We start from the raw sequence: 26592 nt of genomic DNA, 5'->3' as shown, positions 1-26592 counted from the left end.
ACAAACATTTATCAAAATAATCTCAAGTAGGGAGTCCCTCTGGATGAGTGTGAAGCGTGGGATCAGATTTGAAATAGGCAAAATAAATCAGTAACTCAGTACGTGCAAGAAGTGCTGTTAGAAAGGACTGTCTCATAGTGCTTAAAGCCTGCTTGAAAAGCCTACTTCATCTTCAAACGTTAATGTAGCACTGAGAATACAATGGAACAAATGGCACCAGCCTGCGAGTTGTGTATCTGTCAGGAGGCTGAGGAGCTCTGTGGGTGAGATCCATTTATAGAGCTCATACCTGTCTGGTGCTGTTTATTTCCTAGCAGAGCTGCTGGAGCATTTCAGCATCACCCAAGTGAAGTGCCAAGACTTTCAGCCAGACATCAGCATGTGACACTCAGCTGTAGGCTCAAGAGTTACTGGTTCCTGAATTTCTGGCTCTCTACACACCACCTCCTTCCTCTTCCAATCCCAGCTGCCGGAGCTCAGATGCCAGAAGTGAATCTCAGTAATTAAGGAGTTTTTCTTTGGTCTTACCACTCATTTCAGTTAAGAAGGAAATAAGAAGGTTATGCACAGCACATTACAGCTGGAGAGAACCGGCTTCAGTCCTAACACTGAGACCTTTGGGATGGAGAAGCAGAGGAAGGCAGGGTCTGTGAACACCCAGCCTCTGCTCAAAGGGCTGTAGTGACTACCCCAGCACCACCACTTCCCACCTGGGCGTTGGTCTGTGTGTTTTCTGTGACTTGGTTTCCAGTCAGAATCCAAATGCTGCTGTTACTGCTCATCTTGGGAAAGTGATTTGAAAGCTTCTGATAAAACATAGAATTTAATGAGATGTGTTACTGGTACCAAGAAAGTAAAATGTTGGTTATGGAGAGGGAATGAGGAAGGCCACGTTTCCATGAAGGGCTGAAAAGTGAAAGCAGTTGTCACTAATTTTTTCCTGGCTGAATAAGATGCAGCCTGAGGATGAATTGACTGTGGTGCACCAGGCTATGGTGTACATGTTTAAGGAATGATAACAAATAGGTCTCACTGCAAAGACATGCAGGAAACACTGCAGGGCAAACAAAAGGAGAACTGTAGAAAGAACTAAAAAAGCTAAGGATGATTTGGATGTGGAGAAACACTTCATGCCTGAGCTCTGTCTCTGCTTAGAATTGAGTGCTGACAAAATGGACATTTTTGCTTGTTGAATCAATTTGAGCTTTGAAACCCACTCGCATCTCGTGGGCTTTGGAAAAATATCTTCTCTTTTTTATATAGATATAAATAGCTTCCTTTTTAATCATTCCCCAGTCAGCTGAATGCAATGGGGCAGTGAGGTGCTGGTGACAGGCAGCCGTAGCAGGCTAATGGCACCACCTGCTTGCGGCTGGAAGGGCGAGTGTCTCCTGAGCAGAGCTGGTGTTGCTGGATTCCACAGCCTCAGGGACTGGACAGCAGCAGAGGGAATGGGCAGGAGCTGCATCAGATCTGCAAAGCTCACTCACCTGTTTGTACTTATAGTAAGTAGTGCTGTTTCTGTTGGGGGAGAGGAGGAGAATGAGGAAAAATGTACTGGATCAGTTGCAATCCAAGTGTCAAAGTGGGAGGATTGGAGCCCATCAGAAGGTGTGTGGGCAGCAGCACCACCATATTCAGTGTATTGGGGGGAATTTAATACTGAGAGGATCTCTCCTGACATTCACAATACATTCAGTATCTTTGTGTCCTCAACAGCCAGTGTTTGGGAGCGGAAAGGGCTGAATTGACCACCTTCCCTGAGCTCTGCATTCATCCCTCACCCCGTGCAGCCGCACACCAGGGGCAGTGGAAGCTCTGGTAATTATTTAAGAGTCATTTTCTCTTTAGGTTTTTTTATGCTAGAAGAATTTCATTGTCCAGGTGTCTCTGGCCTCTGCGGCTCGCAGCTGTGTGCGGTCTCCAGTTGTCTGTAAAGTCTTCTGCACTACAAAGGATGAAGGGTTTTTAATCCAATTGCTGAAAACCTTTGAAATAGTTTCATTAATACCCATTTAATTCAAATGCTTGGTAACAGCCTAGATAATCCTTTCATTTCAAATGCCATACCTCGCTCCCTTCAGTAGATAAGCAACCGATTAGGTTTTCCCCAGAGTATTTAGGCTCTCTGATAGTAAAGCTCTGCAGCAAAACTAACCTGGCACTCCTGACGCTTTAGGGTTAGGAAAAGGGCAAAACAAATCACATTCTTTAAATACCACAAACGAGCCAAACAGAGCACAAGCTGATTTTCCATCTTATCGAGACATCTCCATTTCAGAGCTAGATACTGAACTGCAATATTAAAAATAAAATAAATCCCTGGCCAAAAGCAAAGCCAGAAGCGTGTGGCTTAATTATTACTGCCAGAGCGCTTCAAGGGAGCACATCAAAACCTCGTGGATAAAGAGAAACCCGACGGGACTGAAAGGCCACGCTATTGATGGTAGGGATTAAGGAGTTTGCACTGATTTAGGGGGTGAGTACACGGACCCTGGGGTGCCTGGCTGGTGTGGGGACCCTCCCGTGCCGGCACCCCCAGGGGTCCCCAGCCGGGGCGGGTGCAGCTGAGCGGCCTCGGGGGCCTTCGACAGGAACCGAGCGGCGGAGCCTCCCTACAGGCCGCCCGTAGCAACGCGGCGCCCCGGGCGGTTGCTAGGGGCGTGGCGAGCTTCCGGCTGGGCGGGGATCACTTCCGGCACGGTGAGGCCTGGGCGAGCAGGGCGGTGAGCGGGTTGGCGGCGGGAGGAAAGCCCGGGGATAGGGTTTGGGGGCTATAGCGGGGCCCGGAGTGGCGGGCCTGGTGGAAGGGGCTCTGCTGGAGCTGCCGCTTCTCCTGCTGCAGCCGGGCTGGTCGCGGGTGGAAGCGGCAGAGCGCGGTCCCGTGGAGAAGGGAGGAGGAGCTGTGTGTGTCCTGCGGTGAGGTTGCACGGCTGCTTCTCCTTTCGGACCCTGGTATGGCTGGGGGCAGCGGGCCCGTGAGCCTGCAGCCGGGCTGCTCGGCCCCGGTGATGGCTGTTCATAGCGGTGCTGAGCACGCGCAGATCCCCCTGAAGGCAGTATTGGCCAGTCTCCATCCTAGCACCTACTAAGTCGTTTCTTGCCTTATTCTTTGACAGCAGCTTTTTATCGTCTGCACCAATACTGTTGCTCTTTTTTACACCCCAATAGGAAGTTAATGTCTGTCACTTGAAGTGCTTCTATAGCTTTGTCCTGCACTGATTATTTATATAGCGCTAGGTCTTGAAGATGCCAGCTGGGAAACACAGGACAGCAAAAAGAAAGGTTTGAGTGTGCCCTAGCTCCATTGAGGTGGTTGGTTTATGGCCCTGATCCTGAAAACACACAGTTATGTATGATAGGGTATGATCCTGTGTCCAGGGGAATGGCTGCATCTTCAGTGGTGGCACTGAGGAAGAGCACAAGCCTGTAGCCCTAAGTAGCCCCTCCCTGGTCCTGTGGTACAGCTCTGGCTTTGCCTGAGGATAGAATCCTTTTGTGCAGGGGTAGCTGTTTGCTGTAAAATCCTGATAGAGGCAAATAGTCAAAATCAGTTCCCATAGTGAAGTGCATGTGTTTGTGACCTATTTCTGCTGTAATGTTCCAGCAAGATGGCCAAGCTTGTGGGGAGAGGTGGTAGCTGCTGTGAGACCAGATAAGTAAGTTGGAGTGGTGAGGGGGAGGTGTCTTCTCAGGGTCTGATGTAGGAGTACCCATCTTTAAATGCAGTTTAAGAACAGTTACTTTAAGTGTAGCCATGTTAATAGGTGACGTGGTCTGAGGAAAAGGTGATTGATAACCTGTGAGGAAGAAGAAGCAGCCAAGGAAGAGGTGGTAAAACTGTTAGCTTCTTGGGAACAGGGAGGAAAACTCCGTTGTCATCGAGGGACCTGCTGGATGAGCTGTAAGGTATAGTGCAAGGAGGTTGTGCTTGCAGTGAGGAAACACTGTGCAAGCATCTGGGTATGGTGGGGAAGGCTGAACCCTGCTTCCCTCAGGTTCAGTTTTGGCTTGCTCATATATGTAAGCTTCAGCCTCCTTGCCTGGGCAGGTTTGGGTGCTATGTTAACCACAGGAGTTTTAGAACAGGGACGAATTTTGCAAACATTACTTTCGGTCCACAGATAGGTCGGAATGGGGGTTGCCTGCTGTGGCTCCTGTGCAAGCAAGGACACTCTCTGACTAGCTGGAGCATGATGTCAGGTCCTCTGAGCATATTTCATGGGGTAATGCTTAAAATGGTAGTGGCAGCTGCTGCCAGCCTGCTTGAGAGCTCCTGATTCTGGTCACGTCACCTGGGATTTGTTAGAGAATTACTAATACCCTCAAGGGAAGTGAAACAGAAAAGGGGAAAGGAGGAGGAGACTTTCAGGAGATGAGGACGGTTTGTTTTCACTGTATCAGTTTCTTTTTCTGGTTTATTTTTGTGTGCTCTGTTTCAGGTGTATGAGTCAGGATTCTCAGTAGGAGTTTGTCCTGAGAAAACTGCAGGTGAGGAATGAAGCCACATCCCTTCCTGTGCTGTTTGAGGAAGGGGGTGGGCAAGAATAATGTTTTCAAGAGATAGCTCAATAAATAATATTGTGATAAAATGCAGTTCAAGGGTGAAGTTTCCCATGGTTCTGTTTCTTGCTGAGGAGCTGCTGCCTTAGTAGATTGGAGGAGAGGGCCTTTTTAACTTTTAAAAGCAGTTAGGGATGCGCCACGTTCGTGCTTTGTTGACACTGTGGTATGTCCTGTGCAGCCTTTGGGGCTGTGCTGGGACTTGCTGAGCCTGAGTGGTGCAGTGTGTGTTCTGGCTTCATGCACAGGTCCCACATAGCTTTTGCTTACTGAGTTTTAATCAGAATTTGAGGGAAAAAAACCAACCCTTTCACTGAAGTCCAGACCTGAAGGGACCATGAGAGGTCGCTTGTTCTTAGTGCCTGATTCGGAGGCAGGATTATATACACTCACACCCCATCCTTATCTGCTTATCAGGCTTATCTGCTCTTCTCTGAATCACCAGTACCTAGGGTTCCACGGTGTCTGTTTTCCTGTGGCTGCAGCTCGTGCAGTTTGGAATTTTCCCTCTCACTTAGAACTCAAAATAATATCCCACATTTCAGATGAATTAAAATTATTTCTTGTAATTTATATACCACTCCTTTTAGTATGTTGTGACGTTTGCCAAATGACACTTGCCTTTTATGCAATAGCATTGAATCATCTTGAATTGTCTTAAATTTATCAACTATAACTTTACTCAGATTGTAGTCTTAAGTTTAGCATCTTTCTGAACTAGGTCAGAGTGTAGAAATCTCCTCCTAGGCTGAGAAATACAGAGGCTGCTTTGGAGATAATTTCTAGGAGGCAGATCACCACCATTCAGCTGAAACATTCACGCAGCACAATCTCACACCCAAGCTTTAGTAATACAGAGAATTGTAAGTACCAGTAAGTAGTGCTGATTCAGTAAGTATGCACCAGGCTCATACAGGTCAGGAGAACTGATTCAGACAGTAATCACAGCTGAGCTCTGATGGCAGCTCAGACTAATCGAATTTCCCTTTTGGGACTTTCTGTGGCGTGCTCCAGCGATTCTGTAATGTAGAAAGCCATTACTCATTCATAGAATGAATTGACAACTCCGTTAGCAAAAGATAAAGGAAGGAAGAAAGGATGGTCCTGTGCCTGAGAAACTAGCTTGGGGCCCAGGAGGTCATTGTTTAACTCTGCCACAAACTACTTGTGTGACCATCTCAAGGTATATGGGGCTTAGTGTAACCGGCCATTAAAACCATGCCTAACTTCCTCTGTCTTCAACAGATCTACCTTCTGTGTGGTTTATTTAAGTAGCAGTTGGCCTTGTACACCATCTAAACCAACAAGGCTGTGACCACATATACAGTGTAGTAGTCATCTTGCATGAAAGTCAGGGAGAAATCTATTCTTCTTAAGCTTTTCCTTTAGTGTTTCGTGAACATTGTTCATATTGTGGTTGTCTTCCCCTCACTTGCAAATGAACTGATAGCAGCATTGGTGCACTATTTTCATAGGCAGGTGGTAAAAGAGAAGCATCCAAATAAAATGTAACACTCATTTTCCTCTTTGTTATTGGTTCTGTAGATCAAGGGTATATTCAACAAACCTGCATGAGATAGTCCGTCGTTTGTTGATAATGGAAAGTGAATACCTGAAGGCATGATGCAGATAAGTGCTCTTTTTTTCCCCTCCTTGTAGTAACCAATCTTCTTGAGAGCATTAGAGGAGAAGAAGGGTGCACCCACGATGGCTGCTGAGTTGGATTTCTCCCCACCCGAAATCCCTGAGCCCACGTTTATGGAGAATGTGCTGCGCTACGGACTCTTCTTTGGAGCCATTTTCCAGCTTATCTGTGTGCTGGCCATAATCCTGCCAGTGTCCAAATCCCATAAGACAGTAAGCAGTGCTTTTTAATATTGATGGGCAGAGTTGGAGAAAGTAGGATAGGAGGCAACTTTAAGTAGCTGATGGAGACACAGTGGTCTGCCCCCGGGAATGATGACAGTTTCATTGTTCTCTCTCCTTCCTTCCAGCTTTCCCACCTTCAGCCTTTGTCTTGTGGTTTACCACCATACTAGAAAGTCAGGAACAAATACCTGAGCCAGGGGCTCTCTAAATGTCAATGAAAAAAGTGACCTGAAGCACTGGCAAGGTGTGCTAAATGTACATGATGTTCCTGACTGTGCAGGAAGTGGCTTTAGTCCCAACACAAGATTGTCCACCTGCTGATTGGCTTTATTGATTGCCAGAGTTTCCTCTTCACAGGACCTGCCTTTCAGGAAATTACTTTGGGCTCTAGTTTGTATAAAGTTGTTGGGAACAAGATACAGGTGATATTTCTAGTATATTCTAAGATATACAAGGTATCTAAGATACATAAGAAGGGCATGGACCTGCTCAAGGGAATCCAGAGGGAGCCACGAAGATGCTTTGAGGACTGGAGCAGCTCTGCTCTGGAGCGAGGCTGAGAGAGCTGGGCTTGTTCAGCCTGGACAAGAGAAGGCTCTGGGGAGACCTTAGAGCAGCTCCAGTGCCTAAAGGGGCTACAAGAATCTAGGAGGGGGGCTTTGGACAAGGGCCTTTAGGGACAGGACAAGGGGAATGGCTTTAACCTGCCAGAGGGGAGACTGAGATGAGCTCTTAGGCAGAAGCTCTTCCCTGTGAGGGTGCTGAGGCACTGGCACAGGGTGCCCAGAGAAGCTGTGGCTGCCCCATCCCTGGCAGTGTTCAGGGCCAGGTTGGATGGGGCTTGGAGCAACCTGCTCTAGTGGAAGGTGTCCCTTCCCGTGGCAGGGGTTGGAACTGGATGAGCTTTAAGGCCTCTTTCAACCCAAACCAGTCTGGGATTCCAGTGTGAGGAAGGCAGTTTTCAGTACTAACACCCAATCCTGTGCCAGCAAGTGAAGGATGCTTTGATGCAGTTGGTACAGGAAAAGGTTAAAGTGAAAGATGGAAGTGAGCTACAAGACTCCTGCTCCTCTAACCTGGACCCCACTGGGATGACCTGCATCCCCCGGCTTTTCAGATTTAAGAGCTCCATGTGCCTGTGGTGCTGGGGACAGGGATGTTAGTGTTGGTGATCAGGCAGCAAGTTTGATGGTTTCATACAGATTTTGTCTAAATGCTTGTGGTGTATTTTCAGTAACAACTTAGCATGGGAGGTGTTGTTTTCAGGCTATCTTTATCTGCCTTGTGCAGAAGGAAGCATGGAAATTTTCAGCCTGTGTGAGGAAGGGAATGCCTGAGGGCAAGGCATGGTGTGAAGGATGCAGTTCATGACCCAGCTTTTCCACCTTTAACTGCTGGTGTGATGTGAAGTTGCACTGATGTACTGGCTTAGTGACACTGCCCCAGCATGGGTGCATTCTGTCCTGCTCAGGAGCTGCAGCTCCCAGCAGAGAGATGACGGTCATGGCTGCTGGTCACAATGCAGTGGCATTGTAAGTCTTGCACTGTTACTCTGCAGCCACCAGCACCCATGTGTTATAGTCCATGGTTTCCCCTGATAAATATTTAAGAAGCACTGAGGAGCCTGGTTCTTGAAAGCTGGAAAGAGTGAGAGCTTTAGTTTGAAGTGTGAAAGTGAAGACCAGGCCTCTGATTAAACTGCTGATGCTCAAGGACGTGTTACTGTTTGAGTTTGGAAGCATGCTTTGACGTTTGCTTGCTCTACTTTTTACTTTCTCCACATGTCCTCTAGATTTACTGTCCATATGACTAAGTTACAAGACTGTGAACACCAGAGGCTGCCCCTCCAGATCTTGGGAATGATGCTTGGGTCTGGGTAGGATATTAGGATTTCTGTCTTGGAGGCTTTGGGCTTTGAAGTCTACCTTGGTTTGAACGTTAGAAGGCAGCAGTGTTCACTTTATGGCAGCTGCATTCGTGAGCAATAACTGCATGTTGCTCCATTCCTCCAGAGCCTGCTGGCTCTCCATACACTGAGTACAGCCCTTGGAAAGCCAGCCAAGTCTCCTTCCTTGGAAAGCCACACAGATGTGAACACTTAATAGCCCAGTAACTTGAGAGATGTTTGAACCAAGCTCTTTGATTAAAAGGATACTGTCAGATGCTCGCCTCCCCCTCTATTATCTGGAGCGCTGTCTCGGAAGCCTGAAACTAGCACGTCTTGCTCAGCCATTTTTTGTGTGTCCTTTTCCAGTTGGCACACACTGACTGATAGAAACCAAGATGCTAAAGCAATATTTATACTCAAATGCATTTAATGAAAGGAGGCAATCTGCATGTGTGTGCTTTCTCAGATGAGACTGGCGCTGTTCCCTTGTGTTTTTACAAGATAACTAGACTTTATTTCCCAGGGCTGAAGTACTATCTGTCATCTTCCCTGAAGGAAACAAGCAGCATATCTAAGCATTCCTTGTTAGTCCAGGTGAAAAAAGCTTTGCCTTCAATTCCCTCCCTGGATTTGGGGCTCAGTTTGGAGGCTTTGAATGTTGCATTCTTACTACTGTGTGGGGGAGTACTTTTTGTCTTGCCCATGATAATGGTTAAGATTTAGCAGAAATACCATGAATGTTTCCACTGGTGATTATCTGATATCCTCTCCCTTTCCTAATTTGAATAGTTTTCATTTAGTGTTAATTTTCTTGCCTTTAAAGTTGGTTTTGTTTTTCTTTTCCAAATGCTGTTTTAGACACTTCAGCTTTTAACGGCTTCTGTGGTAACAAGCTGCTTCTGTGCATAAACTCACACTCATCAAAAAGCACATACAGGAGAAGCAGAGATGGTGCTGCTTGAGTCTCATTAAACGTAGGCTCAGTTTGATACAGAAGTGTTCCAACAGGGACACCCAGCGTTTGCTTCCTTTGGCTTATACTCAGATTCCCAAAGTGAGCTGTCAGCAAATCAAAAGAACAAGTTACTGACTGTTTCTCAATTGATTTTTGTAGGACTCTGAGAGTTTTGAGCCCAAGAATTCAGAGACAGTGAAGAAACCGAAGGCGACTGCTCCACAGATAAGCAAGAAACCTAAGAAGGAAACCAAAAAGAAACGATAAAGGCATGAGCAATGAGCCTCAAAAGGCAAAATAATCACTTGTAATCACGCTTCCCCGGAGATGACTTCAAAGGCAACTCACTAGATTAAATGGTTCTCTGGCATTGCCATGTTTTACCTTTCAGAGACAAGGGAGAAGGAACTTAGAAGAGTGGAAGGGGTGGGGTTCTACCATAGCTTTCGTATAAGCAAAGAGGACTTCATATTTCCAGGACATAATCATTTGACATGATTAATGTGTCAATCACCATTAAAGTGACTTCTGTCATTCCTGCTGGGTAGAGAAGGCCTGTTGTCCTAGCTCCGCCACGCTGGCTGGGGTTCCTAGTCCAGTCCCTGGAGAAGGTGGAGCATGGGTTGCTACTTTGGGTACTGGTTTGTGTTATACTTTTTGAAGGCGAAGGGATCAAATGGATCAAGGATACCACACTACACAGCTTTGTATTCATTCATCTCTGTTGTCATCTAGTCTGAAATACATAGCTGCATTTTATGGCTTAATAATAATGTCTTTGTCATATTCTTTAATTCTTTAGGTAATAACTCATCAGATTCCAGACTGCAGTAGATGAAAGCTTTCATTTCCCCAGCGTCGCTGCCTTTCTTACTCCCCACCCATGCACTTTACATTCCCACCCTGGAAAGCAGGTGCAATTCAGAGAATTGAGGCTGTGGTGGGGACTGCAAAAAGCAGGGAACAGTTTGATTCTGGGAGGTGCAAAATTTAATGTGTGTGTTAATGGAGTTCCCAAGTTTCTTTTACCAAGTACTGTGTGTTGGAGAAAAGCTGCTGTGAGGTGAGAGTCTTGGAGCAGGGAATTGGTTGTATATCAAACAGCACTGCCTGGCTGTACTGTTGATATACCTCCTGTCAGGCAGCTGAGTGCTAACCACATATGCCATTTCAACATGGCTGGGGCTTGTTCCATTTGCAATCTCCCTCCCAGCCTTACCTGCTGCAGTCTGCTGCATCTCCTCTTGCTGAATTCTCCCTGAAGTTAAATATGATCTCAGCCTGAGGAGATCCAGGGGGTGGCAAGCTGCCTGTGTACCATGACTGTATAGCAAGAGACATATACACAATGTTCCTTCAGGGTCTGCCCCTCCAGGCCCAGGGCCAACCTAGTATTAGTTTTAAATATGGCTAGACAGGACTGGAAAGAGACAGGTGGTGACATAGCCACAGAGTCTCTATAGGGCAGCTTGAGCTTCCTGATGCCAGCTCACATCTTGGTTTGTTTGATCATGAATGAGTCAATGGGAGGAGAACCTGCTCTTGGAGGCGCACCCAGGGTTCAGAGCGGCTTTGAAGGACAGGCTTCTCTCTAGCAGGGCTGGAAGTCTGAGAACCTTTTTGCATACATAGCCTCCCATCCTCAATTTACAAATGCCTTGGAAGCCCAGATACGGTAGCAGTGTTGTGCTGGGTGTTCTTTAACAGGAGCTGAACAACACACTTACACCATCAGTGTTTAGAACAGCCATGTTCACTGCTCACTCTTGATTTTGGTGGGTGAGACAAATGGGTCCCAGTACCAGTTTGATTAACCTCTTACTGGTTCCTCTGCTCCAGGCTCTCTGCTTCCCTTAACCAGAGTGCTGACACCAAGGTGCACTGCTTAAAATCCAGCTTAGAGTTCTGCTTTAAATTCAGCATTTTCTTTTTCTTCCTTTTTTTAAGCTACATAAAGGCAATCCTAGGACAGAACAAAGCATGGGAGACACAAGCATTCTACTGCTGCTTTGAGTTCTCAGTACAAAGAAACATTACAGAAATTTCCCAGGCAAATAACAAAGAACAATGTTGTGTTGTAAGTTTCCATTATGGACCTGTGTTCCTGTCTGGAATCTGCAGGGGAAAGAAGAGTGTGGCCACTGCCTGGACAGGTACTGCAGATCATTTCTTCCATTTTAATAAAAGAGGATGGTGGTAGTTTTATCTAAAAGACTCTGGTTTTCTGCAGGTTGCCCAAAGGAGGGGGTTAATGCTTTAACGGAACTGCAGCTATTGAAAGAGTAGCACACGCATTAGCCAAAATATAAAAGTGCTTCTACAGCTAAAAACCAGTTAGCAATGAGCACTGTGTGGTTGTTACCTGAAATAGCAGGCTACTACATCCACATCTACATCGAGCTGCTTGCAGGCTGGTTTACTCATTGCTAAGTAGAAATCGTGGTTGTTGGGGTTTGGTTTTGTTGGGGGAGGAGGGATTAAGATAAATGTCCCAGTCTGTTCCTAACAGTATCATACCTATTTGAATGCTTTTGTTAGCTGAACTTACAGTGTGTTTTTAGAGATGACGAATATCCCATGTGTTTTAGTTTCTCTTGACATGTGTAATAAATACAATCAGAATCTCTTTGTTTAAAAAGAAACCTCTTTTTAAAGTTGTGCTGCCTTTTCCATGCATTCATAGTGAAAGCTGCCAGAACTCACACTGTAGGAACACAGGGACATAAATAACCTATTCATAAAAATGATCCATTAAGGGAAAGCCTTTCAGATCCTTTAATCTGTGATAAATTGGTTAGTTAATACGGTCAGGCATGTGTGCATCTGTATCTGTGTTTGACTTGGAAGCAGGGAACTATCTTCCAGTACAACTTCACCTTCTTGTGAAGAAAGGAGGAAATGGTGCAATGACTAAATGAATTTGCCTCTCAGGAGAGATTTTGGCTCCAAGAGCCCCCAGGAAGGTAGCAATAATAAAGGCATCATTTGTTAATAATGCAAGCGGGGGATTAGATGGGATTCAGTAGGCTGGTAATAGGGATTTCCAGTAGCCCCTCGGCTGTAGCTCAGGTTTACATGCAGGAGTGTGGAGCTGGCTGGTGGCTCTTCTTGGCGGTGGTAAGACCAGAGTGGTAGCCAAGATCTGGCAAGTGTCTGTTGGTTTCTTCACCAGAAAACCAAAGCTAGAGAAGGACCAGTGTGGTGACTCCTCTAATTCCCAAGCATTTTTCTCCATGCTGTTTTGTTATTAACATCCCAAAGGGAGCTGAAGGCCCTGTTAAGTCAATTTTATTGAAGGGGAGGTTTTCAAAGGTCTGCCTCCAGATACCAGCTAGTTGGCAGCATGGGACAAGCAGCACCTTGCTCTGCCACCCAAGGCCCAAGAGCTGGGCTGAGAGCTGAGTTTCCCCTGCTATTGCGTGTCGCGAAGTTCTCCCTCCACAGCCCAAGCTTCAGCTCTGAAGAAGCATGGTGGGGAGCTGAGGATTCCTTGCTTCATTTTCGATCACATTCCCACAGCTCTGCCTCTCTGACCATGCTTATCTTGAGAGCTGTGGCCATCGCCATCCCCTTGAGCTGTCCCACACTCACAATGCAACCTTGTGCTCCTCTGGCACAAGCAGCACAGTCCCTTGAGGCAGGCTAATAAGTAGCTTGTGACTGGAGTTCCAGTTCACACAGTTCAATTAAATCCCTGTTAATCTTGTTCAGACCTAATTTACTTTCATTCTCACAAACATGCTTCTCTCTGCTTCAGAGGGGTTCTAATGAGGTTCCCTATTGATAGGAACTGGAGAGCCGAAGGCTGTCTTTGAGGAGGACAGGTGTTTGCAGAGCAGCCCCCTTGCTGAGTCAAGAACCAAGATTATTTCCCAGTCTGTCATGAAGAATGTGGAAATACTCCTTCAGTGTCTGGACTTCAGGGAGGGTCAAGGCTGGATCTGACGATGCTTGAGGACAAAATAAGGAAGCTGTAGGAGGGGAGGAGCTGCTCTGTTTCCCAGGGCCCTGCTGAACTGTTCCCCTGTGTGCATGTGTTGATTTTTGGACAGATCTGGAGTGCTGGACTTCTCTCTTGGGAGCCTCTCTTAGGCTGATACTTCTTTCAGGCAGAAGTTGTGGTGTTCACAGCCTGTGGCCTGCAGGGATTGAGATGACTGTATTGATTTAGTTGTTTGTTTGTTAATCTCATGAGGCATCAGAGACTGACTGCAGCAAGAAAATGGGATGATGAATGGAGAGTGCTGGAGTACAGCGCTTGGCTGCTGATAAGGTTGATTGCCAGCTTTGGCAGTGGGAAGGGATCTGACCTTCCTCTTCCTCCTCCTCCAGCCAGAAGGGATGATTTGGTTGGGGAGCCTTCCCTTTCTCTTTGGCAAGAGACATGGGCTGTAATCAGTGCTTGCATTTCTTCTTAAATTGGCAGTTACTGTGGGTCCAAGGTCCTGTTTGTCTCCTCTGGTAGTTTGTGGCTTTTGAGTGTGTTTTTGGGGGATGTCCTCTGGATGTTGGTACATGGGCCAGTGTGCAGTGGCTGATCAAAATGTCTCTTGCTTAGGACTGGCAGTCGCAAGGCAATGAACTCAGCTTCCTGCCTCTTCCTTGAAATTCAGCTGATTTCCCCATTTCATTATGATTATTCCCAATTTGTGGCCTTGCTGTCACCGTAATTCCCCCTCATGCCCCCTCTTGATGCTTCCACTCTGTATACTCATGTCCATTGCAGTTTTCTGTCCTTGCAGCCAGATTTCACCTGCCAGTGGTGGACAGTACATCTGACCTGCTGTCACTGACACAAAGAAAGAACATGTGGGGAAGCATCCAGGATAGAGAAAGGTGTCCACTTGTAATCAGCACTTTTAGCATGTTTCTCTTCCCTCATGATTTCTCCAACCAGCAGATGTAACTGCTGGGGAAGGGCATCTCTCCTCCGCCTTGGAAGCCCCAGGTCTACCTGGGAAGCTGTGCCATGCACATCAACCTCCCCCTGAGCCAAGAGGAATTAAAGCGATCAAATATTACACATCCCATCCTTGGCAGTGTTCAAGGCCAGGTTGGATGGGGCTTGGAGCAAGCTGCTCTAGTGGAAGGTGTCCCTGCCCGTGGCAGGGGTTGGAACTGGATGAGTTTTAAAGTCCGTTCCAACCCAAACCATTCTATGATAGGATTCTGTGATTCCAAGCTCTTGTGATAAGTGAGTGCTCTGGTGCTGTGCATCCTTCACACCACCCATTCAGATCCTGCTCCTCCTTGCCAGCGCATACAGATTAGTCTTGTGCAATCCCAAACCTCTTGCAGTGCTCACTTCTCCCAGCTTCCCTGCTTTTATTTAGTGCCTGGAGGCCCCAATGTGGCTTTGATGCTCCTTGCACCCTGCTTGCTGGAGGAGTGAGCAGCCACGCACCAGGAAACCGCAGTCCTACCAGGACCACAGTGTCATAGACCAGAGGAGAGAAGCTGACAGGTTCCTCCATGGCTTGAGTCCAGCCTTTTTGGCTGGTACGTACAAGGTAAACCTGCTTTGGATCACATCTGCTTTGCTTTTTAAACCCAACTGATGCCTGGTTGATGTCTCATGTCGCACTTGCAGAGCTTGGCTCGCAACTGGGGGATGCTGTGGAGGAAGGGGGTTGAAGGGCTTTCACTTCTTATCTTCAGTTCTTGGCAAGGAGCTAGTACCATGTTCTACTAGAAGTCCTATTTACGTGCTAAAAGCAGTGTTCCTTATTTGTGAAACCCACACTGTTCCTTGCCAGCAGGCTGTCCCAGCCTCGGAGGTGCCGCCCCTCTGTAAGTGGCAAGGTCAGCCAGTCCCAGGTCATGGACTGGGGCCATGGAAAGGCATCAGCAGTGGCCTGAGATGTCTCATACTCTGCTGAAGCTGAGGCTACAGCCTGGGAGTCCCTGGCTCCAAGGCTAGTCCCGGCTGCCTTCCCTTTGGCTGCTGCTTCTTCAAAAGCCATCCCAAGCTTGTGAATTCACCTTGCCAAAAGCCAAAGTCCAGAGTATGGCACTGGTGAACTCTTGCAGAGCAAAGCTGCTCCCTCCCTCAGGGATCCTGCTCCAGACGCTTCCTGCTGGTATTTGTGCCTTAGCTCTGGCAGTGCAGGCAGGAACTGGCATGGGGCTGTGTCCCCCTGGCTCCTGAGGGCAGCTCTTGCACATGAAGGACCCTCGCTGCAGTGAATGGCTGGACCGTGGCTGCTGGCGTCTGCATGGAAGAGGAGAGTCCTCATGGCTGTGGTCCCCACAGAGCAGCTACTTGTGATGCTGCGGTGGCTCCTTTGGGTGACTGAAGCTGATATCCCCATGGATTGAGGCCTCTGCAGTGAAGGGAATAGCAGGGGGAGCAGGTTTTGAGAGAAGAGGAGAAGCCGCAACCATTTCTGCTCCCCTTTATTCAGCTCACTTCAAACTGAGCACAGACCCAAACATCATATGGTTTACATTTCTCAGATTCAGACTCTTGCCTCCCTCGCCCATCCCTCACTGGAAGGACCAAGACTGGATGATGAAGGGGAAACACCCTTGTGTCTGCCACAGCTCCGCTCAGCGCAGGCTGCAGCTGCTCGTGGGCCAGTGAGCAGCAGGATGCTGCTGGGGTGGCTGCCTGGGACACCTCTGCTTCCAGGGAATGCTGCGGGCAGAGCCGCCTGGATGTGGCTACCAGAGCTTTGTGCCAGCCAGCGATCCCTCTGTTGGCAAAGCAAGCTGGAATGAGGACTATAAATCTCAGCCGGATGAGTTTCTGTGGGCTTTTCTGAGCTGCTCTTTTCTATTGATACTAAGACTGGCCAAAAAGCAGAATTTCCACCGCTGGGAAATGGTGATATTTTGTGTGCGGCTTTTCTGAGGCAACAAGCAGAAAGTGTTGGATTTTTGCCCAAATAGGCTATTCCAAGATACCTATTTCAGATTATATGGAAACATCCTATTTTATCAGTCAGAAGCCTGATGGGAAATGTTTTGCCTCTATTGAATGTGTGGATAATTTCCCCCCCCAGCTGTTGAACTTGGTGCCTCCTTATCAAACATTCGCACATCACCAGCCAGTGGTTTTCCCCAGTCCTTTTCCCCAGGGAGTTTTGCAGGGACACTTCCTGGCTGGGGCCATCTCGGTGCTGAGGTGTAGGGCCCCTCTTGCATGGCAGATTGTCCTGAGCTGTCCTGAGCCCCCCCAAGTGATATCTCAGCTGCCCCTTTGTACTCTACAACCTGCAGGACGCTTGGCTCCAGCAGCCCTGATGCTCCATGTGAGAGAATGGCCAGAATGAGCATTTCTACCATGAAATATTGCCAAATGGCTCGTAGTGGAGGAGTTGTTCTGGTCAATCCCCCTTAGAAAATAGCTCCTGAGCTTGTAATAGCAGCTTCTCTAAGGAGGCTGCTGGTGCCGATGGTTTGCCATCACACCCTCCCTGTTTGCAAGGCTGTAAAGCTCAATGATTGTAAAATCTCAGGGCAAGAGCTGGGGCTGTTTCTATCCAGCATCCCAAATACAGCCATTAAATTATTAATAGTAATAATTTGTGCAGATACATTTGGAATCTGCAGTGAACCGAGTGCAGCTCTCCTCAGGAGCAGAACCCATTACACAAACGTATTCACACTTGCCAAGGGGATGCTTAAAAATAAATCTGGCTGGAGATGAATAGATGTTTTGTTGTAAATCCACAGCTACGTTGGAGAGGTCAGGGCTCAGATCAATGACTGGATCCAGAAAGCTCCTCAGGAGCCCTGTGGAGCAGTTTGATCTGCTCACCCGGCGGGGGAAGGCGTCACGCACTTACTCCTGACGTGACAGTGCATTGCCTGTACTAACTCTCAGCCTTCTTTGCCCTGATGGAACTTGTATAGAAGTCAGCAGGAAAGCACAGCAATACCTTAGTCCATCTTGATTTCTTCTTAGAATATCATTTCAAGATGGGCTGTAATAACTGAGCCACCAGAAACAGTTTGGTTTTAATTTGAAAGTACCTGGCTTTCAGTTTCTGCAGCCTCTTCCTCTCCCCACGGTGTATCGGTGCTATTTAAGAGTGAAGAGGAAGAATCACCTCAAGCAAATAAGTTTCTGAAATAAGGCACTGAAATCCCTGGCTGGGTAAAAAAAGAATCATTGTGGATTAGACTGTTTAAAGGTAAATAGAGTGGGGCAGGAGGGAAAGCGGGTGGCTGGGGAGTGTTGTCACTGCACCCAGGGGCACTGGGTTGCTTAAACTCACACGGTCTTAAATCGCATTATCGCCAGCACTGCATGTTTAATGTCAGAGTCCTGTGAGGGCACAATGCTGGATCCGAGCCCAAAAGATAAGAGGCTGGGTTTAGAGACTGTCTGTTTGCCATTTTACACATTGTCATCTTCTTCAAGGAAGAGATTATGTGGTGGATGAGGTCCGGTGTGTTGCAGGCAGAGGGCCTGTGCTGTCTGCCTGCTGTCACAGGCCAGCACGGCCGGGGAGGAGCAGTGCGAGTGCAGCACAGCCCATAGGAAGGGAGCTGATTGCAACAGAGGAAAACAAAATTCAAATATTTACAAGTCATAATTGTATCTTAGACTTGGGTCTGGAGCCAGGGGAGCCTGAGTCATCCCAACCTGCTCCCCCAGGGCTGGGGCCAGGCCCCTGCTCCCCTGGGGCACGCTCCCCTCCGGCAGTGCCTCCTCGCTCCAGTTCTGGCACTGCAGGAGCGAGAGCTGCTGGATCAGGAGCGAGAGGGGAGCGTGCTGTGTCCCTGTGCAGGCACAGCAGGAGGAGGCATGAGGGGACCCCAGGCACCACCGTGCCCCCTTTTTTCCCTACAGGATGTCCAAAGTATGAGTGAGCAGACCAGTACCCACACTGAGTGGTTAATTCCTTAATCCCATGTTGGTCTTTAGGAATCCCTCCTTACACATCCCCATGCCAGCTGGATAGCAGAGGGGGTGCCTGTGAAGTAACACCCCCCAAAAGCCTCAGTACAAACCAGGCTGTGGCTTGATGCTCTGGCAAGGAGCAAGCAGGGCTGCTACCCCCAGTGGGTGAGGGGAGCTTGGACTCCCTCTTGCAGGCCTGGGAAGGAGCTGAGAGGCTGGAAGGAAAGTGTGAAACCATTGGCGTTGGCCGGCTCAGCCCGGCTGTAGGGCCCTTATCAGCAGCTCCTCCCAGGGAAGGGCCCCTCTGCAATGTGCTAGCCAAGGCTGATGGATCAGTGTGTGCGTGACTCCTTGTTCCGGGTGACTCATGGATTCGTTGGCCTTTGCCAGTGTCATGGGAAATATTTTGTTAATAACTCAAGGAGGGGGTGGGAAACTGAAAGAAAAACTCCACCACGTAGTTCCCTGTGCCTTGTTAACTTCCCCAACGGTTGCTGAAGCATCAGATCCTGCTCAGAGTAATGGGTTTTTAAAGACATCCCTGTGGAGCATCTCCAAGGGGCTGGTCGCAGCAGTGAGCAGGGGATGACGGAGGCAGTGCTGGCTGTGGGAATACAGCCCAAGGGTCACTGGAGCCGGCCAGGGGCCGAGCATGCCTCGGAAACTGGTTAATGGGAGTTTGAGGAGCGGACTCTTCATCCCATTTCTTCCTGCAGAGGGAAGTGACAGGGAACAACTCAGTGAATGGCTACTGGGGAAGGTGGGAGGGCTGCCAGTGCCACTGAGCCCCCAACGGGCTCAGCGCAGGTGTTGGGACACCGAGGTCAGCCCTGAGCCCATGTGTGCACCCCAGCACTGCTCTGTGCCCGGGGAGAGCTGAGCACCTTCCACCTCCTCCCAGTGCTGGAAGGGGAAGGTGCTGAGAAGCAAGAGGAGGGATGGCTGGAACTGTCCCCACGTGCCCACCTCCCGAGCAGGATGTGGGGACACACACACACACATCTCACCCAGCCGTGCACAGGGCGATGCTGTCAGCCAGGGACCGGGCACCCCAGGGACAACCGCAGCTCCATTCTGCCTCATTTCGGAGGCTGGCACCGGCTGCAGGGATGACCTGGGGGATGCTTTAACCCAAAGATGGGGCAGGTGCCCCAGCGGGACACGCTACTGCTTCCAAAGAGCCCCGTGGTAATTCGGGGTGCTCCAGGGAGGCTCCGGACGTGCTCTGTCTTCCCCTGCTCTTCCTCAGACCTTAAGTTTTGCCTTCTCCTGACTTCAGAGACGGAGGTACGCTTATTGCAGCCCCCGGGACCGCAGCGAGGTGTCCCTGTGGGGATGGCGATGCACAGATTGAGGCGCGGCGTTCCTCCGTGCTATTTGCAGTGAGCCAGACCTCTTCGTTAACGCCAATCCCAGACCAGCCGGGGCTTAACCTCCCGAAGATCCCTTCTCCCGCCGCCAGCTCTGCCTTCCAGGTAAACACAACAGCGCCGGGGCGGGGAGCGCTGCTCTCAACCTCACAGCCACGGGGAGCCTCGAGTCCGCTCCGGCCCCTCACGACCGAAGAACCGGCACCGCCGCCGCTCCTACGCGTGTTCCCCCCGCCGTGACCAGACGGTTCCTCCGCGTCCCGCGCAGCCCGGAGCCTTCTCCCTTAAAAACAAACCCGCGCAGGGGAGGGGCTGCGCTCTCCCCCCCTCGGCCGTTTCCGGTTTGCTGCCATATTCCTCTTTATTTTTTCCCCTCCCCTGCCCGTGGGTCCCCCCCGCCCCGGTGCAAGGGGTGAGGCAGCAGCGCGCCGTGTCCGCGGCGCTGCGCGATGCTGCTGCCGTCGGCGCTGCCCTGAGCGCCCGGCGCGGCCCGGGGCGGGCTCCCAGCGCGGCGGCGGCGGCGGCGGCGGCGGCGGGGGGCGGCGGCCGCGCCCCCGGCGCGGAGACAAAGCCGGGGCCGAGCGCTGGAGGCGAGCGGAGGGTTTGGCCTCGCTGCGCGCACAGGCAGGAGGTGAGCGGGCGGCGGCGGGGATGGAGGGCATGCACCGGGTCCGGGTGTGGGGCTGGCGGGGGGATGCCCACAAGCGGGTGAGCCGGTTGTGGGTCCGGCCGGGGATGCTGGCGGTTCGGCACGGAGGCTGCGGGTCCAGCCGAGGATGCCCAAACTCCGGTGGGGAGGCTTGGGTCCGGCAGCGGGGGGTGCCCGCAGTCCGGTGAGCCGGCTGTGGGTTCCGGCGGGGATGCTCGCGGTCTGGCTCTGGGTTTCGGTGGGTCCAGCGGCGGGTGCACATGCTCTAGGGTTGTTCAGCGATGGGTCTGGCGGGGGATGCCGCTGTACAGCGGGGCGTACACGGGCCCAGCCGGGGATGCTGAGGGTCCGGCGGGGCGGCCCCGCCTGCCCGCAACTCCCCTTTGTTGTGATCGGGGGCTGTGGGGGACCCCCGGGAGCGCAGGGCGGGGACAGCCGGGCTGTATGTAGGCCAGGACATGAAATATTCATCGCCCCCCTGCTTTGATGTCTCCTGATCCGCATCTCTTGTCGTGTTTGCTCACCGGTGATTCTGGGGCTCGTGTCCGGCCCCGGTGGGCCGGGAGAGCTGTGTCGGGCCGGGCTTCTCGCTCTGCCCCTCACTGGAACCGGGGGGTTGCAGAGCTCTGCTTTGCCTGATTAAAGGCTTTATCCAGCCGGGAAGTTCCCTCATAACAGCCTGGGCGATCCATCAACCCCCATGTGTGGCTGTGAGTGGTGACACTGGCATGTCCCCACTGTCCCTGGCACAGTCCCTGGTACCACGGAAGAGCATCGTGGGGTCAAGGTGGGCTTTAATCCTGTCTCGCTGCCCGGAAGCTCTGCAGAAGCTCGGGCAGGCTGTGCTGCATCCTGGGGCTGTTGGATTGGTCATGGGGGGCTGCCTGTGGGACTGGACCCACTGCACAGGGCTGGGTACAGGGGCTGGAGTGGGGTGGCATCTCATGGCGTTGACCCTGGTGTGGTCCTGTCTGGTGCTGAGCATCGCCTCGGGGAGCTGTGCAGCCTGCTGGGAATGAGTGGGGATCTGCTGCAGCTCCCTGCGTTCTGCTGGCCCTGCACAGTGCGCTGCTTCCCCAGCCCTCCCTCACCCCATGGCTGCTGTACGTGCCCGGGCTCAGCCCCCTGGACTCGAAGCCAGGAGGTCCCAATCCCCATCCTGGTCCCAGTGCTGTGGAGCAGCAGTAAAGGTCGTAGCTGGCAGGGAGTGGGTTGTGCTCCCCAGGAGCCACGCGAAGGAAGGGACATGAAGTGGCTGCTCAGTGCAGCCAGTGTGTCCGTTGGGACAGGACCCACTGCCTCCTGGCACTAGGAGCTGGGGCAGTGATAAGGGTGCAGAGCCCAGAGGGTTCCTGGGGCAAGCACGTGCTCCAGGACAGGACAGCACAGCACATAGCCAGCAGTGCTGTGTGTGACCTGAGTTGTGGGCAATGAACACTTGAGTTTTCTTCCTCCCACCTGGCTGGTGCTGCCCAGAGGAGGAGGAGGGTGATGGCAGGAGGGAGCTGCAGAGCTTTCTCACTCTGCTCTCAGCTGAGGAGATACCCAGTGCCTGCAGTGACCAGCGTGCTGTGGGAGAACCGAGTCATGCAAACCCTGCCAAAGTCCAGCCATTAACAGTGGGGAGCTATTCACCCCTGCCAGGGGAGACACCCTCAGCACCCAGCACCTCAAACACACCCAGACCCCCCCGTGCTGGTCAGACAAGGGCAGGCGTTGGCAGGGCTCTCCAGGGAGGTGTGAGGATGGGGACATGCAGGAGCACATCCGCAGTGTTGCGCTTCAAGCAATATCTTGTCTGTTCTTTCCACTGTGGGGCTCCTCCTGACACCTTCTGAGCCAGAGGGGCTGATCCTGGGCTGCCCTGTGCTAAGCCAACTGTTCTGCACCACTTTGTGCTGGCTCAGGATCTGGCCCATAGCAAAACGTTGGCCGTTGGTGTCTCTGAGAGGAGCCTCGTGTGGCTCCGTAGGGAGCCGTGTCTCTGTAATCATTAGCCAGGTAGTGCTGGTTTGTCAGAGAAGGGCACTTTGCTTGAGGGATCGAGGGTCGGTTCCTGGTTCCACGCTTTGACCCGGGAGCAACAGGGCAGAGGCTTCTCCAAACACCTCACCTCGGGGGCTCTGCCAAAGCACAGCCCTGTATTTGTATGTATTTATATGGGAGATGGGTTATTTACAGGCTGGAGCAGCAGCGGCTAAGGGAGGTCCAATGTTCCCTGTCTCGATCGTTAGTGGCCTTGCAGTGCTCCCTGTGTTGATGGAGATGCCCTAACGATGGCTCTGCCCATTTAATGACTTTGTGCCAGAGTGATGGAAAATCATGGAGGTACCATGGGGAGGCAGAAAGGGCTGTCCCTGGGGGACCAAACGAAGAGAAGAGCTGTGGTTTATGGTGACCGACCTGCGTGAAGGCTCTGCTGCAGAGGCAAGAGGATCCTTCGCAGCCTCAGTGGCATGGAGGGGACATCACTGGTCCAGAGAGGATGGAGGCCTTTAGCAGCGTGGGAAGCAGCATTGCAGGCTCACCGAGGCAAGGAGGGGATGGACCACGGGCTCCCTTGCCTCTGACATCCCACCTACCTCTCCCTGCTGCTGGTGCCAGGATCACGCCTGGCCTTTGAAGTCATTGCAGAGCTAAAACTCTTTATCTAACGAGACCTGAAGGACTTGGTCCCTAACCTCTCATTTTAACAGTCAGCAAATGCCTGCAACATCTTGAAAGAGGGAGGGTAGGAGTGAGCAAACAGTCTGAGCTTCCTGCCAGTGCCTCTAACAGGGGGAACCCCACGCATCACTGGACAAAGCGCCGGGCTCCTGGCATCACTGAGGGAAACTGGAAAGCCTAATCTGAAGCACTATTGTTTCCTGTACTGTCTATTTTACAGCTCAGTTTCCAACTTGTTCCTTTATCTCACGGAACAATTTCCCATCTGAGCTCACTTCCGCAGCACTCCACATCTCACCCTGGAGACAAGTCCAGCCTTCATCCCCACAGACCAACATCCCTGTGCTGCTCCGTGCGGGAGACCTCCCTTTAATGTGATGCCCGGAGAGCAGCTCAGACCTCTGCATGGAAATAACCATCCCTGCATGGAAATAAGCATCCCTGCATGGCTGTTCCCAGGACAGGAGTGTGGATCCAGTCCAAATTCCTCTTTTCAACTGCCTGTAGCTGCGGGTGGTGAGGACAAACTCCCCTGGGGAGTGAAAAAATGTGCAGCGTGTCAGGCAGGGCTCACAGAAACAGCCATGCCTTTGGTCCTTCGTCTTTTAAATGGGCAGAAGCTGTGAGCTGGGCCAGGATAGAGCGTGCTTAGGAGGGGAAAAATAGTACCATGAATTGTCTGACCCGGGCCCCTGACTTGGCCCCGTGTTGGCACAGGCGACTTGGGCGCTGGCTGCAGCAGAGCCGGTGCTGCTCTGCACATGCCTCTGCACACACGTGCTTTGAAAATAGAGCCCTGAAACAGATTTCAGGAACAAATGTGGTTTGAACCTGAGCCAGGAACCAGGACCTGCAAATCTGCGTCTTGCACTGACTTCCCTTCGGGCTATGGATCTGGCTGCGGTGTTGGGGAGGGCTGGGGGCTGGCAGGGATAGTGGGGAGGGGCTCACAATTGATGTTAATTTAGACCTTAAAGAAATCTGCCCAAGCGCTTGGCTCCAGGGGGTGTCAGTGGAGGTGCAGCATCCATCCGATGTCCCCATAGCCTGGTGTGCGCGACCATCTGGAGGAATTTGGGGAGCAGAACTGGGCTTTTAAGGCAAAAATACAAGGAATGGGGGGGGCATGTAGCGAGCCTGCCCTCGCCTTGCAGCGGGGAATGGGTGTCCAAGCAGATGTTGGCCCCAATGCCCATAGGGCGCTGCGATGGCTCTGGGTCTGCAGTGGGTCAGTGCCTCTGCCACCCGTGACAGGGGGGCACTTGTGACTCAGGCTGTGCTGCACTTCCTTCCCCACAATGCAAGTGTTGGAGGCCGGCTCTGAGTTTCCTGGTCCCATCCCATGATTGACCTGCTGTGATCTCGCTTCCGTGACCGTGAGGTTTCGACTGGCCCTGAGCCCGCTGTGTTAGGGCTGGATGGAGGAAAACCTGACTATGTGCTGCAAGATAGCTTCCCCCAGCATGGCTGCTCCCAGCCGTCCCAATGGTGTTTGGCGATCTCAGCCACCAAAAACCTGGGCAATGATGGTGAAAGCTCACTGCTGCGTTGCTCTCTCCACCATGGGTGAGGTTGACAAGTCCAGGCTCTCCTGAGCCATGTGCCCCCTTTCCCCTGCCGTGCCCCAGTCTGGGGGCAGTGTGATGGTGCTAAATCAATCCTAAAAATGTCCCACCTTGGGGCATCCTTTAGCAGGATGCTGGGGTTGGAGGTGCAGCATCGGGTCTGGGTTTCGCTTGCTTCACCACTTTGTAAGGAGCATTGCATGCCTCAGTTTCCCCAGGGAACGCCTGGGAAGCTGGTGTCCCTGAAACTCTATGCTGAGGCTTCCCCTTCTCCCAGCAGCCCCAACTGCACTGCCCTGCATTGTGCACACACCATGGGCAGAGCTCTTAAGGCAGGGTAAATACGATCTGACCTCCATGAAGTGCCACCGCCTTCTCGCCTGCTTGGCTGTGTCTTGAATGGTGTTTTCAAGGGCTTCCTCCTCAGAGGAGCGCTGACTCCAGCCAAAACCAGCCCTTGCAGCTCAGTGGTGCTGCCGGGTGGCAGCCGGTGGCATTGGGGTCAGGCTGTGCCAGGGGCTCTGGATGCTCCGGGGGAGGAAGCGTGAGCTTGGTGACTTCTGCAAAATAAACCACCATGAAAAGGCTGTTGGGATGTTCCCTGCTCAGCTGGGCCCTTTCCTTCCCCTGCCCGTCGGGGGAGCCTTGCAGGGAAGGGATCAGGAAGGCCTCCATGTGGTTGAGGGGAAGCTGCCAAAGAGCACCCTGCTGTGCCAGGCAGGGAGGCTGTCATGGGACAGGGATGGGTACATGGGTAGCTGCAGAAGTCACTGCCAGCAGGATGAGTTTCATGCTCCAACATCATGGATAGTTGAGTTTGGAAGTGTGTGGCGTGGAAAGAGTGCAGGGGCTGGGCAGGGAGGCATGGGGGCACCAGCCAGGAGCTGCCTGCCGACCCCTCCTGCGTGCACAGCCAGGTGTGGATGTGCACATATGTTTGTGTACGTGCACTGATCTGAGCCCTTCTTAGTGCTTGGGGATGGGGATAGCTCTGGTGCTGTGGTCTGGGTGGGCTTTGCTGAAGCCGTCTGAGCCACAAGTGATGGAAAGCAGTGGAGATGCCCTTCATCCCTTTGTTCTTTCATCCCTTCATCCCTTTGTCCCTTCATCCCATCCCTGCAGGCTCTGCCCGAGGGTGGGGAGGGGGCAGCTCCAGCTCAGCATGGTTATTGCAGGTAGCAAGAGCAGCGCGAGAGATGCCGTGGGAGAGTGCAAGGTCCACGCGCAGCTCATCCCATGCCACTGCCGGGGATCTGCAGCCCAGGGCTGGTCCCATCCATCTCACCCGTAGCTGGTGTCCGCTCCCCACCACCGCGGCAGCACGGTGCAGGACCTGGAGGTGTGTGTGGAGCCGGGCTCTCCCCTCCAGGAGGGGCAGGGATAAAAGACACCAGCTCAGCGTTTTCCTTTGTTTTTCATCTGCTCGGGCTGTTTATCACAAGCACTGTCTGGGGCTGCACCTCCCACCCGGCTCCTCTCCCGATGGAGCCGCTGAGCATCCCGCTCACCCCAGGAGGCATGGGGTGAATCTAACACAGCTTTTTGGGTATGGAAATGCTGATCTTCTCCATTTGCCCCCCAAGACCCCCCCTGCTTGCTTCCTCTGACGCATCCTGAGCGAGTTGCTTTGTTTTGGTGGTGCAGATGGGAGTGGCACGTGTGGGGACCAGCATCTCTTGGGGCTCTGTGAAGTCCAGGCATTCCGGGCATGCCTTAACGTGGGGTCTGATGGTGCTGAGACCAGAGCCACGGTCCTGGGCTGTAGCCACTGCTGCAGGAGCTGCTCCAGGTCTCACCATGCCTGCGGAGGTGAAAGCAAGGGGCAAGTGTGCATTGCTGGGGGCTGATCCTGATCACCCAGCCTTGACCCACAGCCACCCCCGGTCCCCGTAGCATATGTGCCTTAGGGCTGGTGGCCCCACAGTTCTCTGGAGCACGTGGCTTGTGTCAGGCAGATGCCCCAGAGTAGCCAAGGAAAACAAGCCAATAATTGGCATAAATTTGCTGCATGGGATCCTGGTTATTTGAAACTGTTCAGGAGTCTGCAAAGTGGGAAGTGCTGGACATCAGTGATGGAGGATCCTTGGCCTCTGCTTGGGTTCTCCTTCAGACCCTCCCATTGCAGTGAACCCCGGCACGTGTCCTGCTAAGTCCCTGTGGCTCCCAGCCAGGAGCGGGGCGATGCCCAGCCCCATGCACAGGGTTTGTGTTGAGG

General features: G+C 51.7%; 2 protein-coding genes across 5 annotated transcripts in view; both read left to right on the top strand.

The window, feature by feature from the left end:
• The window catches only part of RPN2 (ribophorin II), a 75852-nt gene that overhangs the window by 32644 nt on the left and 16616 nt on the right, over positions 1–26592 (top strand). The window contains exon 17 of one of the 3 annotated variants that reach the window (XM_080627709.1): positions 9435–9603. The exons of the other annotated variants lie outside the window; for them this stretch is intronic. Within the exon in view, the coding sequence (XP_080483835.1) occupies positions 9435–9474 (40 nt within the window). The 3' untranslated portion in view covers positions 9475–9603. Of the gene's footprint in view, positions 1–9434; positions 9604–26592 lie in introns of those variants that run through there. 3 annotated transcript variants of the gene reach the window in all.
• MANBAL (mannosidase beta like) lies at positions 3710–9568 on the top strand. Of its 2 annotated transcripts, XM_080627713.1 has the most exons (4): positions 3710–3909; positions 4443–4491; positions 6223–6420; positions 9435–9568. In XM_080627713.1, the coding sequence occupies exons 3-4, from the start codon at positions 6271–6273 to the stop codon at positions 9540–9542; spliced, it is 258 nt and encodes an 85-aa protein (XP_080483839.1). In that variant the 5' UTR covers positions 3710–3909; positions 4443–4491; positions 6223–6270; the 3' UTR covers positions 9543–9568. The 2 variants fall into 2 exon arrangements, with proteins under 2 accessions (XP_080483839.1, XP_080483838.1); XM_080627712.1 differs by lacking the exon at positions 3710–3909 and having other exon boundaries at positions 4395–4491.

Source organism: Psittacula echo (assembly GCF_963264785.1).
Source record: "Psittacula echo genome assembly, chromosome: 12".
In the NCBI taxonomy this organism is placed as follows: domain Eukaryota; kingdom Metazoa; phylum Chordata; class Aves; order Psittaciformes; family Psittacidae; genus Psittacula; species Psittacula echo.
This window is presented reverse-complemented; position numbering and strand designations above follow the sequence as displayed.

Bases quoted from the DNA above. Each gene is read 5' to 3' on its own strand.
- MANBAL (XM_080627713.1), top strand. From the start codon at position 6,271: ATGGCTGCTGAGTTGGATTTCTCCCCACCCGAAATCCCTGAGCCCACG. The intron at 6,421-9,434 runs GTAAGCAGTGCT...TGATTTTTGTAG, and splicing joins TGTCCAAATCCCATAAGACA to GACTCTGAGAGTTTTGAGCC.